This window comes from Alligator sinensis, unplaced genomic scaffold, assembly GCF_000455745.1.
Source record: "Alligator sinensis unplaced genomic scaffold, ASM45574v1 scaffold354_1, whole genome shotgun sequence".
Classification (NCBI taxonomy): Eukaryota; Metazoa; Chordata; order Crocodylia; family Alligatoridae; genus Alligator; species Alligator sinensis.
This window is the reverse complement of record NW_005842200.1, coordinates 363,068-381,380: the sequence shown is the minus strand read 5'-3', so window position 1 is coordinate 381,380 and position 18,313 is coordinate 363,068. Positions and strand designations below refer to the sequence as shown.

Below are 18,313 nucleotides of genomic sequence, written 5' to 3'. Positions count from 1 at the left end.
ATGTGGATGGTGGTTTCCCTCTGCTCCTCCTGTTCTTTGGGACCGGAAGGAGTGGAACAACCTTCCCCAGACTGATCAGCAGTCTGGGGAAGATTCAGAGAGCAAGAGAGATGGGAACCATAGACTAAACACCTGCATCGCTCCCTCTGCTGGAAAGATTTCTAGCAGGAGAAATTTCTCCAAAATTTCCCCCACTAGAAATGAATGCCTGTTCATGGCCTTAAGCTACAGAAATCAGGCACTTATAATGGGAAGTGTTGGGCAACCTTAATAATAAGTAGCATTACCAGCTCTACATACAGCAATAGGAAATTTCCCCACAATTCCTTCATATGCAAAAATAGCATAACTTTTTTGAACAAATTCTCCTTTGTTAAACCAAGTACAAAAAAATAACTTTTAGATACAGTAGGAAAGTTTCAGCCAAGAAGTAAAGGTATCCAAAATTCTAACCCAACAGAAATAACAAAAATTCTAACCCAAAACAAATAACAGGTGAAAATGGAAATGTTTCTAATGCTATTACTGTCTGAACTATTAATTTTGCAGGTGTTAATTTTGGGGCATCTAGATAGTTTGTGGAAATACATATGAGATTAAGTTAAGTTAAAGAGAATGAATAAGCTCTCACACAAAAGTAGGGTAGCTGATTTTTCAAGATAATCAGTGATAAGAACTAATATATATACAAGATTTAGAATGACTCCCTTCAGGTAAAGAAAAATGCACATATCAATAAAATGCCTTATCAGAATGTCTTATAATAATGCACTGTGCTTAAGCTTTAAATCGTATAAAGAAATGACTAAGGTTTAGGCATATGAATTGTTGTAATGTTTATTTCTGAAGATCTTCTTTTACTATTATTTCAAATTCATTATATTAATGGGCTCTTTATGAGCCAAATAAAAAGAGCAAAGATAAGCAATCTTGAAGAAACAGCATATTATAACGTAAGTAATACGTGGATAACATGAAAACAAAAGAACAAATATATAATGATTCTAGCTGTGACACAGTATGTTAGTGAGGTTGATAAACTGCATCTTCATGCTGATAGCATGTTGTACTCTCAAATCTATTATGCTGTTGAACTGATGTGCTATTATCTTTGGACAACTTTCACACCAGGAGGTGATCCCTGCTAGCGTAATTTTAAAAACAAAAAGCTTACAAATAAGATAAATTTCATTGCTGTGTTACCTGAATTAGTATCAGCTAACAGTAATTTCACATAATGTGGTTCATTTGCCAAAATGCATGCATTTGGTGGTCCCATTACAAACATATATAATACGGATCTGTGTGATTCTATTAAGTCTACTAGTTAGCAATTATGCACCTGAATCAGAATTGTGGTAATTGATCTAGAGGGAACAACAATTGTGGGGTTTTTTTGTTTTCTTACAGTATGCTTATGTTTAGCTTTTAAAAAAATAAAAAATCTAGAGATTTATTTTTTTTGCAGTCTCTTCAAATTTGATGAAAAGCATTAGCTATCTAAATTTAACTTATCAATTTTTAATCTGTGCCTGACTGAGAATGTTAAGAGTTGTCAAAGAAGTTGCATTCAAGGGGCTTAGACTAGATGACTCTGGAGGTCCTTCTAATCCTATATTTCTATTACTCTATACTTTGTCTTGCATAGTGTCATTAATTGCAATGAGAATTTTTTTCTGAATAAAGTGATACACAGCAGAAGTTAGGGTATCCAAGTCAGAACACAAGAGTTTTCATTTTAACCATTAATGAAAGGCCAATGAAGCAAACAGTACAGTTCTAGAGTTTACTATCCAAAGAGGATGAGTTAATTAAAAGCTATATTGTTTGGTCAGGTATTTTCTTTGTGGGTCTGAATTTACAATATTAAATATTATGATAAAAATGGTCACTTTTACAGAATTGTAGTCCAAATAGAAGGAGTGCATTAATATAGAAAGTTAAGTAAATATGGAACAGTTAAACAAATAAAATTTTATTTTAACATTATAAATTGACTTGTTTACTGGCATGGAATTCTTTATTACTAGGCATATATTTATCAGCAGTGTAGATTTCACACTGATCTCTATAAAAACTTATGAAAAAAATAAAAAATAGAATGTTTAGTACTAGAGGCTCTTTCTAGTTGATCTATGCTTATATTGGAATAATATTTCATAGTTATCTAATAAACATGAATGAAATATAAAAATTTACAAATTAAGGGTAGAATACTGCAAATCTTTACTCACATAAATGTTTTGTGAGAAAGTTCATGGCTTCTGGCCGTAAACAACTAGAACAAATTCAGTTATATTTTTGTTCTGTAAATATAAACTCACAAAATTTGGCATTCATACAGCTACTTTTATTTTACAAGAGTAAATATTTTAAAATGTAATAATGTAATTTTAAAACACAGATGCTAAAGATTGACCAAAAGGTCTTAAAAGGTCTCATTTAATCAGATTTTGAAGTAATTTTTTTCTTCTGTGTCAGCAGCTAGCATCATATGAACACTTAGAGTAACATACCCATAACTGCTATCGTGATATGTTGGAGAAAACACATCCATCTCTATACGGTTGTCATGACCATTTGCAAGGACTGCTTGATTTCCTAATTTTCTACACACAGAGATAAGATACAAAAACAGGGCATTAGAGTGAACATTTCAAATTCAAGGGTGGGATTTTTTTGCTAAATCTGTTTAGGTTTAGCTTATGAATAACTATTGAGGACTCTCTCTGTCTATCTGCTTATTATCAGACTGCAAACTCCATTTTGACTTGTGGATGCTAACAAGGGATGTTCTGACTTGAATGAGAAGTTGGCTACTGCTGGTGGCAAACCAGTTTCCAAGTCTGAAACTGGGGTTGGAAAGAGGGATGGAGAGGGGAAGGAGGAAGGTAAATATGCAAAACCACACATCTGTCTCAACTGCTATGAGTCTCTCAAGTTATGAACTGCAAGCCCAGAGTGTCAATGAGGGATGCGTACAAATGTTCATGTCTAACTGTGGAATGATTCCAAGAGGAGAAGTCATATAGACATTCAGTCTATAACCACCTTCTCTCCCCAGCTTCTTGGGCCTTCCCCAGACTGGAGTGATCTTGGTTAAGAGATTATAGTGTTTTCTGATTCAATTTGGATTTGGAGATTCGGCCACTGAATTGGGCTGAATCTCTGCCGAATCGAATCAGCGACTGAAGCTTCACACAGTCCTCTGCCCACTTCTTCCACCAGGGACTCCTGTGTGTGAAGCAAGGAGGGGGCTTGTAGCACTACCTCTTCTCCTCAACTCTCAGTGCTCAGGAGCCAAGCAGAGGGAGCAGTGGGGCAAAGCCCTCACTCATTCCATACAATTGGGACTCTGGTGTTGGGAGCAGGCAGGGGCTTTGCTTCATTACCCTAGCTGAGTGCAGTTACCAGCCTGATCAGCTTCCCCTTGAATACCCTGCCTCCTAGCTGAGCAGTGAGGACACTGATTTAGAAGCTGGCAGGTTCAGGAGCTGGGTTCGGGGAGGCTTTTCCCAGGCTCTGTTGGCTTTCCCTCCCCTCACTCCACTCCTAGTTCATCTGAACAGTGATTTAAATTCTAGCAGGACTGGTATCTAGGAAAGGCTTCCTAAGCCTGGCTTGTCTGCAGGGAAGGGAGGGGAAGCAGGCAGGGGGCAGCACTGCTCTGTGCTTAGTTCCTAGTGCACAGCAGCCAAGTGGAGGCAGTGGCGTAACAAAGCCCCTGCCCACTTCTCATACCAGGAACTCCAGAATGAGAAGCAGGCAGGGAGCAGTTGGTGGCTGCTCCTCCCCTCCTGTCTACATTCAGTCTGCAACCACTTCCTCTCCCCTGGAAGGCACAGGAGCCTTTCCCCTGCTCCGTTCCTCCTAGTCCCTAGAAGTTAAACCAAAGGGAAGTGTACAGATGGTCAATCTCCCAGAAGAAACTGTCCTGGGAAGAATTTGTACATGGCTGTTGTCAAGTAATTTTTTTCCTAGAGCTATCATTTTTGCTGCAGAAGAAAAAGCTGGAATGTCTGCACACTTTTGGTTTCCACCATGAAAACAGCAATTTTCCCAGTAGAAACTGAATGCCTGTACAGAACTGAGATTGAGCTCTGAGAAGGATACGTTTAGAGTCTGGAGATCAGCACTTGTTCCAGGGATGTAAGACAGTTGGGCCATGATGCTGCATTTCCATTACAAGTAACAGACAAGTGTGCCAAACGTCTGTGATATGTTGGAGAAAGTGCAGCGGACTACCACACCAAGGGAAACATAAGAGCACTTGGGCCCAAAACAATGGGACTCAAATGCAACAGCTTAGTGAGTGTCTGACTGAGCGAGTGCTCGTCAGAGCTATATGACAGAGAAAATGTGATTTTTTTTAATTACTAAAAATTCTGGTCCACTTTTAAGATTATGTAAATAGCTACTTTAAGTCCTGTGTAGTAGGTGAAGGACTGTTTCCCCAGTCTTACACATGGGGAACTGTGACACAGGGAAACTGAGGGATTTTCCCAACCTCACATAAGAAATATGCAGTGGAACATGAACTCAAGTTGCCCAAGTAACCTATAAACCTGCTTGTAACCTATAAACTGAACCATCCTTTCTCTGAGGCAAAGCATTAACACAGTTCATTGAATTTGGGCCAGTCCAAACTGAACTAAAAAGCTGTCTGTCAGAGGCGATAATGAATCTGACTCAAATGATAGAGCATATACATTTTTAGAGACTTAAGGCTTTTGCACTTCAGAACATGGTACTTTTTGGAGGCAATCAGCCTTTATACAAATTGATTTAAAATTCCCTCTGAAACGATTAACGACTCTTTTCTCAATATCTTAATCAATATTAAAAGGTACTGGTTTCACTGGATATCACCCTGATAAAAATCACATTATTGTCTCATAGTACAAATGCTTCATCATGGCTGAACAGTTCCTACAACCTTCACATTCTTAAATGAAGTTGTGGTCTAGTTTCCTGACTGCTTTTAAAACAATACATCTATACAATTCTTTTTTATCACTTTCCCCTTTTAGATATTTTAGTGCTTTCATTGTTTCCAAGTTGTTGAGGTATTTGGCAGTTATTAATTATTTCTTCAACAATTACTGTTTCCTTTTCCAGAGAAAAATTAGCCAGATTAGTGATGTGATAATACAGTATAATGTTCCTACTTATTGTTTTAATTATAGTTGGAGGCCGAGGGAAAAAAAACCCAATGCAACATTAGCATAAAACTATAAACATTGTATTTAGTTCCTTGACCTGAATGAATGCTGAGAATGTAGTTCACGGTCCATCAAGCAAGATACGTTTCCATCTTCACTATCCAATTACACATCTCACATAGTAAATTCAGCTAAACAGGAGGCAAAACTACTCTTCTTTGATTTAGAAATACCTTAACGTAGATTTTGAATAAAATTATGTTTGTTCTCAGAGCTGAAATCCTAGACTGGAGGTGGGGATTTCCTCATGCTCACAAATTTAACTAAGGAATTTAGGGCTTAAAAGTCCTCAAACAAAGCTTGAAAAATATACTGAGACAAGAACTCATTCTGTTTTCTTAAGAGATATAAGACTTCAAACTTATCCTTCTTTGTACACTTCCTTGAGATACATAATCAATTGGATTTACTTTAAAGCAGTTTTGTACTTTCAGATATTTAAATTAAACAAACATTAAGAAAAACATTATTTTAATGAGGAATCAGAACTCATGGCAAATATTTGCAAAAACTTTTTTTTTTTGCAAGCTTTTGGGCACAATCACCCTTCCTTAGGCATAGGAGAATGCAAAGATTGTAAATTAAAAAAAAGAAATTTTTTTTGCAAATATCTAGTTGATCTAATAAAAGATATCACCTCTGCCACGACTTCTGATTCCTTTTGCCTGTAGACCAATATGGCTACAAACTGTACCCCTTATTTTAATAAGCATTTTCATGCATTTTCATACATTAATAATTAGCAAAGCATTTACTAAACTACAAGGTAAAAACTGTGGAAACATAACAAATAAGATACTGATGCCCAAGAAGGAATTCATCAAGGAGTAAGTACAGCCTTGCCACTTTACCCCTCCTAATGTTATTATGAGATTGGTTGGTCACGTTGATTTCCCCACCAAGTGTACTGTTCCTATACCTGATCTTAAGTCACATGACAACATAAGAAGAAGAGTCAAACAGCATATCAAATACACCAGGAAGTAATCACACAGGCTTTAAGAAATGAGAGGTTAAAAGAAAAAAGGAGAGAGAAGAGTTTTTATTTACTCCCCATAAATATATCCGTGTTGCTTCTCCACAGTAGCCTCACTGTCCCTTAAAGAGGGTGTGAGACAGAAAGAAGGACGCATTTAATGAGAGTTATATTAGGCCCTCATAACACTTTAAGGGAAGAGATTCCTTTATCTATAAAGTTTGGAAATCTTTGCCACATATTGCTGACCAGTTGCCTCACAGTTTATCTATGTAGCCTGTAACAGCAGTAAGTGTCTTACACTAAAAACAACATTACAGAGCAGTAACAAAACTGCAATTTTTGTTAAACATGTTAAACAATTTTAATTCTGTTAAACATGAAAATGAATCCTTCCTAATAAAATATATAACTAGAAAATCATTTTCGGAATGACAACTGCTGTAATAAAACCTTTCACTTTCTAACACAGCCCCCTCTCATGTTCATGTGCACAGGCCCCAAAACAGCCCACACACTACTGAACTACTCATCAAGCAGGTTGTACGTCATTTTTTGTCAGCTATCACCAATGTGAGTTGAAAGAGCTAAAGAGAAGGTTATCTACACACAATGATTCTCCGATTTTGCCTCTTTAAATGATAAATGTGAAAAAATCAGAGGGCATTGAAGCTAGCCATAAAAATGAAGCATAGGCATTAGCTAAAATATTTGCCAGAGATGAAACAAATCAGTAGAAGGAGAAACAGATAGAGAAAGAAACCTAGTACAAAGTTGTTAATATAGTTGAAATTGAGCTAGAAATTCACACTCCATAGGGGACCTTAACTAAAAAAGGAAAAATCAATGACAAATAAGATGGGTTCTTCACCTCAAGAGTTCCAACCAAGTGAGTCTATTAGAGAAACTATAGTAGGGCTGTGTTGGTTTTTATGTGAATTTTTCACATTTCAGATCATGTTTAAGGGTTCAGGAACTGGATGTTCAAACACAGATAGCTTTTGATCAGCAATATTTAAAAGATGTGATGACTCTACTTGGCAAGAATATTCCATTCTAGTTTGGGAATGGCATCCTAATTTGAAGATGAACGTTCTTTTTGCATGCACAATGAAAAATGGATGTCTGCTTTTCCCCCTCGGCCAACCTCTGAGAATCTAAGTAAGCATTAAGAATCACATCAGTGTAGCACGGATTCACAGTGTGTCCTGAAAAGGCTGAATATCTTAGTAGTGAGCTCTTTGCTAATACATAGTTGCTTATTCTACATGGAGATCTTTTCTTAATATGCTTAATACGTACTCTGAATGTGATGAAACCCACTGTAATCCTATCCTGGAGGAACCTAACTTCATAAGAAACATGCAGCAGTGTTTAACAAAAGCCAGAAATGAAGTAGCTAGTCCTGTTTTATTCCCAAAGAGTTAGCAGGAAATTTAAACAAGCACCTGAAACCCCAGTAAGGACAAAATTACTATAGTGTTTACTTTTAGGACACGTTTTGGATTGGTCAAAATCAGTTTTTGACTACTGTTCACTCTGCTTTTAAACAGGGTGACCATACATCCCAGTTTGGCTGGGACAGTCCCAGACTTTGTAGGCTGGTCATAGCCAGTTGGTGAAAACTGAAATATATGCCCCAGAATTGAAGGGATGTGGGGTGCTGTCTAGCAGGGAGGCAGAAAGGCATAATATGGTCACCCTAACTATAAACATGCAATTAAATAGGCTTCAAAGAATAAACTTGACACATTTCAGAGCTATTTTACAAAACAATTATTGTCAACCACACTATCAGTATGCATATTCAGTTTGATGACTCAACTAGAAAATTACCTTTTTCTTGAATAAAAAAATTCTAAATGACAAGAGTGAATTAGTGTCGACTGATTGTTTGGAGAGAGTGTTAATTAATTACCAAAGGTAAATTCAGCTCTGTGCTCGTAAGTCCTACCAAAGAATCTTTAAAGATAAATTGTTTACTGTAGAGAGCACTACATTTTGTTTGCTCCCTTCTGTCTGAATGCCAAAGATCAATGAGAAAAGAAAATGTAGGCACACACAAGTGTAATAAGTTTGCTTGTACCACAAAACCTTAAAACCTGAAAGTACTACCTTCTCTTAGACTCTTACCCCAAAAGACTCAGATTATTGACAAAGCATTATGAGACTCCCATAATGGCTGATCTGCACAACAGCATTGTCTGCCTCATACATAGCTGACAAGATGTACAAGGTGTTCAGAACGATCAAAACTATTAAGAATTTTACTCAAGGGGAACGGCTAATCCTCAAAATGAAGACACTTCCTAAGCCCAACTGCTATGGGATAGACATCACTAGGAACTAAGGTCTTGATGAAAATGGATTCAAAACATAGGCTTTAGAAAAAGAGCACTAACACAAACAGCTAAATTGCTTTTCACTTTTAGAAGTCATTAATTTTTTTTGATTAAATATGTGGAAACACAACAACTTGGTGGTTATTTCTCAGGTAATTACATATTTTCTTTAGAACTGTTATTTTCTTATAGGTCCCTTAACAGTTACCTGCTTTCCAGTGGCGCATTACTGCCAAGGACCCAGCTGTCCTGCAGCTGGACCGACTCAGGTGTGGTTTGCAGCTCGGCGGGCAAAGCAGCCGGCGGGGCCGGACTCTGGTTCCTCCTATTGGTCAGGGAGTTTCTGTTAAGGGAGGTGATAGAGGGGTGATGCTGTGCTGAATGTTGCTTGTGAGAAGGTGGCAAAGGTTGCAGGGTCGACTGGCCTTGGTTATTTGGAGGTTGCTCTGAGAAGAAAGAAAATTGAAGTTTGTTATATACCATCCTCCCTTTTGCACCAATCAAAACAAAACAAGAAACTCCATATAATCCCATTGTCTAATATATTTGCATATTATTCTATTAGCAGTCATTTAGTGACATTCTCTAAGAGTGAGTTTACCCTTGATACACAAAGTTCTAATTAATATACAACAGATGGTAAAATTGCTTTTGGTTTTAATTTGTTTCAGTTTTTTTTTTAATCTGGTTTTATTAACACCTACAGAAAACAGCATCTGACAGATCTCCTAATGTGCCTTTAGATTTCAGCTTTTTTTAACAAACCAACCCTGAAATTAAATGGGTAATTTCAGTAGAACACAAAGGTTTTCGAAATGCATATAATCCCTATAATTATTTAATGGAGTTTTTTTAAGCTTTATTTAACTGCAATAAATTATTACAAGCTACTTGCTAAACAGCAGTAGACTACTCTAGTTTAGTGCATTTCAAATAAGGCAGATTTGCACTATGATCTGCTAATAGATGCTAAGTATTCTTTAGCAGAAGGTCACTCTGTGAAGCAGATGTTGCTTCATGGATATTTAGCAGACTGAATCACATCTGATTACAACGTCAGAAGACTCATATACTTAATGACCGTTACATCCATTAGAACACACGCAGAACAGATTTTCTAATTTCACACTATGCGGTAAAACTACATTTTGGACCAAGTCACAGGTGATCAGAGATTTGTGCCATCAGAACAGTACAGGAAATATGTGGCTCCTAAATGAAAATACCAAGAGTGTATAATACCTCTAAAGCTAAAAACACCTTCCTCAACTCCGCCCCCCAACCAAAAAAAACAACCCACACACCAACAAGAACCAAACAACAACAAAAACCAAAACAACAGAATCTCTCTCAAAACCACTATATACGCTAGCATTTTAAAAACTGTTTCATATCTTCTATAAATAGAAGTCAGAGGTCAAAAACAGATGTTTTATTCCTGAAGAGCTGGGAATAAAGATTTTCCTGACACATTTACACAAAACGTGTCATATGTAAGCTAGCTAGCTGCTGAATGTGCTTGGCTTCAATACATACGAATTTCCAATTTTTTATTACATGTAGTTCAAAGTGCAATCTGTTTCAACTAATTTCTTCAGCTATATTATTAATATAAATGTATGTATTAGAGTAGTAGGCAGAGAGGCTATATTTCCTTGGTACTGTGAATACCAGCAGTGATTCTTAAATGGAGTAGTATGGTCTTCAGATACAATTCCCGATGTGCTAGAAAGGAATAAAAGTCTGTAATGGCTTGAAAACATATTACAAAACCCATAATGCAGGGGAATAAAAATGGAAAATTTTTCTAGTGAGAATACAACTCAATTATTACTTTATGTTTCCAGTAGTCTCCAATAATCTATATAATAATGATTTAACAACAAATAATTTCTCACCCATATGAACATTAGGCATGGTAGTGTTATCCTGACACAAGAAAATACAGCCTTATACTTCTGCATCTTTTCTCTTCAGTGGATCACATCCCCATTTTCAATGAAGAAGTCTATTTCTTTGCTGCTTGCATTATGCTCAGTGTCTAAATTACAGTAATTCTGAAATATGCCTTTTAGAGAATTTAAGAGTTAAACTGTTCTTAAAGTTTACACTGAGGATTTGTCTCTACTAAATTCATGAGAAAACTTATCCTTGAGGTGGCATACAATTAACCAGCTTTGTCTTTACAAACACCAGCGGGTGTCACTGCATATGATTAGAATCACTATGGATGGCTTTAAGGCATATTTCAACAAGTAAACTACAGGATAATGTAACAGGCTTACAGTGGCAAAGATCTCTTTTCAAGTCAACCTAAAATTTTATCTAATTTAGAAGCTAATTATCAGCTGGCAGAGAATTAACTAGGATCCCTATAAATGTATATAAAATGATTCCTTACACAACAGGAAGCCATAGTACAAGTACATGAAATAAGTCCTTTTCTTTTATTGAATAAACTAAACTGGTGTGCTGTCTCATGAACCTTGTCTATCTTCCCTGCACAACTCCTCTTTTTGATTGCTCTACCAGTCTAGCACTGTTCTCAGGCACTACCTTGCCATGATGAGAGACCCTTCTTCTCTGCAGCATCTATCATCTGAAACATGAATCTGCTATTCTCGTCTTCATCAATTCACCATCTCATTTAAAATCCCACTTGAAAAGCAGTCTTCTAATCTTTGCTTTCATTTCTCTCTCTCTAGTATTATATTTTTAACAGATCCAGTTCCCTTCTCCAGTACAAAGAGCTCCTCTGTAATAGAAATTATATGATTTTACTATTCCAGAGAGGGGCTTATTGTGCAAAAGATGCAAAGCCTGCAGGAAGGTACCTGACTCTAGCATGGGGCTGCCCAACACTTCCTAACCAACCTCATGGGCCTGAGCCACGAAAGACTTCGTAAAAGTTACTTCACCATTCTAAAGATAGACAGATATGCTGCAGCACCACAAAGTACACCATGCTTCTGACCAGTCCACTGCCCAGACTCTCAATCTAAGTGTCTGGGCTCCAGATTTGAGCCTAGATGTTTTACTTTCATCAATTCCATAAAGCGTTTTGTAAGATTACATATATTTTGTAATGTATAAATTAGATAATATACCCTGTTAATCAGTATAATCAAAAAGGCATGATATAACAAAGGGCTAGAATGTTAAGGACAAGACAATTCCTATAGCCAGATTCTCCAGATATCACTTTCTGTCTTTAAATATATAAATATATAAATATAGATACTGTCACAAATTCTCTAATAAATAATTCAATTTTTATTTTCCTGATTTGTGAGGAAAATGTATACTTTATAACAGTGATATTTGTGATGTGCTATCGTTAAGGTCAAGTTAGTTTCCATTTTAATCCTTATTTTCAGGGATGGCCAAAATTAGTTTTCACTTTTAGAGCTACAAAAAAGGTGCTATATTAAGACGTTTTACAATAAAAAAAAGTCTCCTGACATCACATGTGATATATTACTGTTGTCATTTTCCACATACAGAAACTGAGGCTCACAGTTAACTGCCTTGCTCAAGGTCACATAGGAAATCAGTGTCAAAGATGGAAAAAAAAGAATCTTGATTTTCTGGGCATCGGATGTACAACACTAGCCTCCCTCACCTTTTCCTAATTAAGGTCTTGAAGCAGACTGACAGAATCTCTGTGATTACTAGACCATGATGTGGATACAGATTTGTTGAGCTCTGTAACCCTGGAAATTACTTCTGCAGGGACGGAGAAAACACTGCTGCTCCAGCACAAATGGCATAGTAGATAGTTTGCAGCTCCTCCCTTCCAAGCCAGTTTACAGTATGACAATCATTGTCTTGAGAAAGGTACATCCTAATGTGGGTGAGCCTTCTTTGCCTGGTTAGTGAAAAATCAGTGGCTGTGGGAAGAATTTTGATATGGCTGCATGTAAACATGCTCAATGACTGACAGTTCCATTTTGAGGGTAAATCAGTGAGAAGGAAAAAGGGCAATGTGGCTTGAAGATTGCAAGCACAACTGGGTTGAAAGGCAGCAGATACAGAGCCCCATTATGAACTTGGGCCTTACCTACATGTTGCAACAGTTTGTTTTAAAAATCAGTTTAAGCTAATTAATCCTATTCAATTGAGTTATGCTGAAATGCTTGGATTACACCAAAATAAGCCTAACAGGGGGTTGCAGTGGTTTAACACAATCCATTTGAAATCACTTTTACTTAAACGTGTGCAATCTTTTTTCTTTACAGTGTCAGTAGTTACACCACAATAACCCAATTTAAGTCCTTATCTTATGGAGGTGATTTATGCATCAATAGTAAATGCAGATTGGCCTAACAAAAACCGCTGTACTAGGGTTGCTCAGGCATATCTGAGAAAATTTGACCCTTGTGCTTTATTTGCTGCATAAATCATCATCAGATAAATCTGCACGTCAACATATGTAAGGAACTTTATAAATTCATATGAAATGGGGCAGAAAGCTGTCTAAATATAGTTTTACTCATTTTTCAAAACATATTTAAGTAGTTGTTTACCCACGGGAGCAGCAGTGAAGCAAAGCAGCCATTTCAATCATGGAGGTAAATTATATGTATTCTGTAGACTTCCACAAAACCATTTTCTTTTTCCTTTTTCAAAAACTAATTTACATTTAATTAATTTTATCATTTAATTGTTACTGAATTTAAATGGGATATGATAGAATACAAAAATATGCATATGGGAAAGTGAAAAAGAAGATAGGCAGAGACAGAAAGATTAAAGTAGTTTAATATATAACATGTATGATAACTACTTAACACTTTGCAGTTTGGGGGTTTAGTTCAAGGAGGATGAAAAAGACAGACCAAATATCCAGAAGAGAAAGTAATTTTTCAGACATCTTATATGATATCCTTTCCATAACTACTGGATCACTAAGACCCATCAACCAGCAACTCACTTGAGGGAAAGACTATGATTTGCATTTGATAAGCATTAGGCTTTTTTGACAGTGTTAATTACTGTTAAAGAAAAGCGGAGCTTCCACGACAAACACAAAACCATAAACCTGCACTGTGGATATGAAGAATTTTAGAATGCTTTATATTTCAAAGAAGAAATATCTATGAAAATAATTAACTGTCCAAGCTAATTTGGCTATCCAACATTTTCCCCAAGAAAGAGCTCTTGGGGAATTCTGGTATGGTGACATCATCAGATGAATACCTTCAGTACCCATCAGAAGTAAATTATTAGGGTGGGATAAGTGTTTCAGAAGATTGGTAATGGGCAAGACAACCCTTCTTTTTTAGGTCATCAGTCTGATTCCCGTCCCAGGTTGCTAGCGATCAAAAGCAATTTCCATGACAACTTGTTTGATTGTCTAGATAAAGTAGATCAATAGATTCAAAACATTCCCTACTTGGCAAATGGCCACACCACCAAAATCGCTACCAACAGAAGGGAACAGCAGAAAGGCTTAAAAAGCAGGCCTTTAGAGTTTACTGCTCACAGGCTGCAAACAGACATTGCCTTTGTTCCACAATAAAATTTTTTATGATGGCACAAAACTTCAGCAAACAGATACCTTAGCCTTCTGTCATGCCACAAATGCACAAATTTGTGAGCATGATGATTCCAAGTCATAGTTGTACTTCCTTTTTGTAGCTGGTGTCTGTTTGCTTATTGTGGGAAGGGGAAAGAAGCCTATGACTCCCCACCTTCTCCAGCCCTCCCAGCCAGGTGTTCCTGCAGCCTCAGGGGCCCAATCCTGCTTGCCTCAGAAATCTACCTGCAGGGGATTCCTGTGGTGCATGTACCATACACTGGCACACCCCGGGTCAGGGTGTGGCAACCATGGCTACTGAACCACAGGATTGAGTTCCTAAAGCCCCAGGAGCAGCAGGTGCCTGACCTGCGAGACAATGGTCACTATGATGATTGTGGATGCCAGTGAAGTGGATAGATTCTGGCACAGTTGATCTCACACCAAACACAGTGTACGTGCAGACGTTACACTGAGATCAACCCTAGGATTAGAGGTTGATCTAAATACCAATCTGTGCAGACAGAGGAGGTTCAATTGAGCAAAAAATGGGACAACCAGATCTAAATTAGCTCACCTCAGGAGGTGAACTAACATAGATTGGAAATGGCCAGCCTGAAATAGTGAATGTCTGCACATATTTAGAGTACAGCCTTAGCACTGAGAAAGCCCAGCTGCTTGTCCCAGCCCCAGGGCTGCACTCTTCCTACTCCTGCCACCCTGACTGGGCCGTTTTTAGCCCCTCCACTCACAGGATGGGCACCCCCACCAATGGCACACCAACCTCTCCCTCCTCCCCCACGGAACTGCCAACCCCGAGTTACTTACATTGGGCTGCCGGTATGATGCACAGCACCAGTGACCGTTTCCACGCACCACTCTCAATCAATAAACACATGGCTTAAAGTAAACTGTGTGATTGTAGATCTGATGCAGTGAACATCTGCATGTACCCACAATGTCTGTTTGTACCCACAGAGACCAACAGGCAGCAGCGCCCCCCTTCTCTCCACCCCATGTCAGAGTTGAGGGAGGCTGTTAGCATTACTACTGTCTGTGCATGAGGTGTTCTGTAGCTAAATAAACCAATTCATGCTACAAAGCTGTTGACCTGGGATCACCTTTTCTGAGTGCTTAATGCATTTAATTAATTAAAGCTAGAAGAAATAAAATCATGAATTTGGTTTCTGAATGCACTTTACAGAAAATGTCTATTCAAATGCTCTTTTACATCAATAACACCTATCTATTAATTGAACTCTGTATCCTATTAGGTTGGGGTTCAGGTGGATTTCCTTTAGTATTTATTCATTTTTCTTCACCTGCTACTAGCAATGACTTATACTAGACTGTAACAGCAGCCTGTCCCAGGCAGGAACAGGCTGATCACATCATACTTGCATGAGACCGTATTGTCTAGTGTGCCAGAGAAGTTGCTCCAGGCTTATCCTCAACACCTACTTGGTGGTCATCTCCATCTTTTCTAGGACTAGCTGCTGCAGCTATAAGAACAACTCTCAAGTTATCTTCATCATAACTTCTATTGTAAGTACACTCTCCTGAATGACACAGGGATCTGTGTCATTGGCTTATGTGTTACGAAAAAGCAGGAACAGGACTGTGGCACAGGAAGTACTTACTGTTCACCACCCTCCCTTGCGTTACGCCTTGTTGTTATCTTCAAGTTCCAAAATGGGTCAAAATCATATTTTAGCTTTCCTGTTAAATGCATCTGACCCTTTGGTGGAGATGAAACAACTTATTAGCTTAATCACTAGTGGACCTGCAGACTCTGGAATTAACCCACTGGCTGCTGTGCTCTCTCTCAGGGAACTTGGCAATGCTGCCAGCAGCATGCTGAGAAGAAAACAGGCAAGTACATTTTGATCAAGTTCTGTATCTTTATCTTGTGTGCATCTATATTATTATAATATAAGAAGGGAAAAAGTCATACAAGGATCTTGATCAAACTGTGCCAGTGTTTGCCTCCTCATCAGCACACTGTCTATATACTGACAAGCTGTCACGCTGCCCAAGAGCAAGTGGTTACTAGTGAATTTAACTGCAGATTATGCACTAGAACATTTTATTGCTTTATTTATGTGGCTTGAGTAAAAAAAAAAATGAACACACAAAACGTTGTTCTTATTCCATGTTTTTTCTTAAACCTAAAAATTATTTTTAAAATCTACTAAAACATATTTAAAAATATTAATTAAAAAAGTCTTATTCTTATGTAAAAGGAAGAACAGCCCATTCCACTACAGACACCCCTGGGGCCCTTTAGCTTTTTCCATAGTGGAATGGGTCATTCTTCCTTTTCCAAAGGAGCCTCTCCGAAGTGTGAACCTGTGTCTCTACATATAGGAAGCTCTGCTGTGTGCCTGCTGGGAATATGCTATAATCATCTGATATGAGGAGGCTGTCCATGGTGGGAAGCCTTATTTCAGTTTCACAATCTACTTACACTGGAACAGAGAAATTGATCATATACAAGGTACCATCTAATGAACAAAGAAAGCAAACTAAAAATTGAGGGAAAATATTTGTATCTATTTTCTTTCAGTTAAACTAATTTTGTTACACAAAAAGATTTATGATACAATTCTAAAGCATCATTTTAATTTGTTTTCCCTCTTTCATTTATACATTATCTGGTTCATCCATTTATTCAAAAAGATTTTTGCCATAAATAGCTTTGTATAACAACTCTTCCATGAGATCATTTAAGGACAAATATAAATGCTAAAAAGTTAATATTCTATAAAGAAAGCTGTCTTGTCTAATATCTTTTTACTACTACCTATGCATTAATTTTTAAAAATCACTAAAATGCTGATTTTTTTTTTTTTTTAATCAATGGCATTTTTAAAAGATACATACCAGAAAGTTATATGCCATCCAAAACACATGCCTGTACAGACTGGTAAAATAACTATATTTTATGGCATTTACTTCGAAAATCTGACTAAGATAGATGTTTTCAGTTCATAATTCTTCAATGTCATGTTGTCATAGTTCCCATCAGCAAGATGTTTTAAAGGCTTTCGATTAATATTGCATGCCAGAACTGAAATTACATCCTTTGTCGTTTAGTTCTTAATGGTGCAAGTGATATCTATCAAGTAGTGTTTTATGAAGTGTGTGTGATTTTTATTACCGGCTGTTTTCACAAATCTTCTTCAGGTTTCAGAAAGACTCTTTGGGGTTCACAATAAATATGTCCTGTAGTTTACAATCATCCCAATTCTCAAAATTCCAATCAAACATGGATTACTCTGTGTTCATTAATAAAACAAACATCTTAATTTGAATTGGTTTAATCTCATCTTAATTTATTATATAAAATAACAAATGTATTCCTTACACATGAAATCTGTTCATCAGAACTACCTCTAAGAAAAAAAAAAACACAGGAGGTTGCATACCAAATTTTTACATACTATACTCATGATGTAACAGCATCAGATCCCCAAGTTTTACAATCTGGCTTGTGACTGCCCTAATTATTAAGCTGAAGGTGACACACACACACATAAGTCTTTCTAAGCAATATACCCACTTGGCCCAAATTCAATGGAGCCTTTAGCCTGTGACCCACATCCATGTAAAACAAGATAAAGACAGCCAAAATTGCCTTCATTTAATACACATTAGGGACAGCCAAATCAAGCTGTAAGTGGAGTCTTTGGGCAACTCTTTGTGTTTAACTGAAAATATATAAAAGTATTAAACTTGGGGGAAAACACAGACACACCAGATTTACAATCTTTTCTTGTCCATGCGCGCATAAAACTTTTCTTATTCCATGTCAAATAAGGCAAATACCTTAAGAAAGCAATATGGTCCACCACAAGATGGACAAACATTTATTTCGCAGATAGTAATGAAGGGAAAGCAAAGGGATTTGTTTCTGAAAGGTTTATTAAACATTGTTTCCACTCTGCATTGTTCATTGTGGGAATGAAACCAGCTCGCTCTTAAAGCATTTTTCCATTAGCTGGAATCGATTCTCAAAGCATTCCAATGCATCCACCTTTAGCCTGAATCTGCTCCTTTAACCCCTTCTAGCCAAATGTAACAGGCGTACAGGGTTATGACCATTAAACATAACTCTGTTAATTTAAATACAGTGGGATATTATACCCTCTACTGTCTACAGCAGGGGTAAGCAACCTTTTCTGGCTTTGCACCAGAATGACCTACCCTGGGTCAGACGTGGGAAAGTGGGCACTAGAACCTGGCTGCCACCCAG

General features: G+C 37.3%; 1 protein-coding gene across 9 annotated transcripts in view; it reads right to left on the bottom strand.

Annotated features, from left to right (window-relative positions):
• TENM3 (teneurin transmembrane protein 3) overlaps window positions 1–18,313 on the bottom strand; it is a 540,570-nt gene that overhangs the window by 179,220 nt on the left and 343,037 nt on the right. For all 9 annotated transcript variants that reach the window (XM_025207579.1, XM_025207580.1, XM_014521286.2 and 6 more), the window contains 2 exons: window positions 8,749–8,986; window positions 2,517–2,609 (listed from right to left, as the gene is read on the bottom strand). In XM_025207579.1, the coding sequence (XP_025063364.1) occupies window positions 2,517–2,609; window positions 8,749–8,986 (331 nt within the window). The remainder of the gene's footprint in view (window positions 1–2,516; window positions 2,610–8,748; window positions 8,987–18,313) is intronic.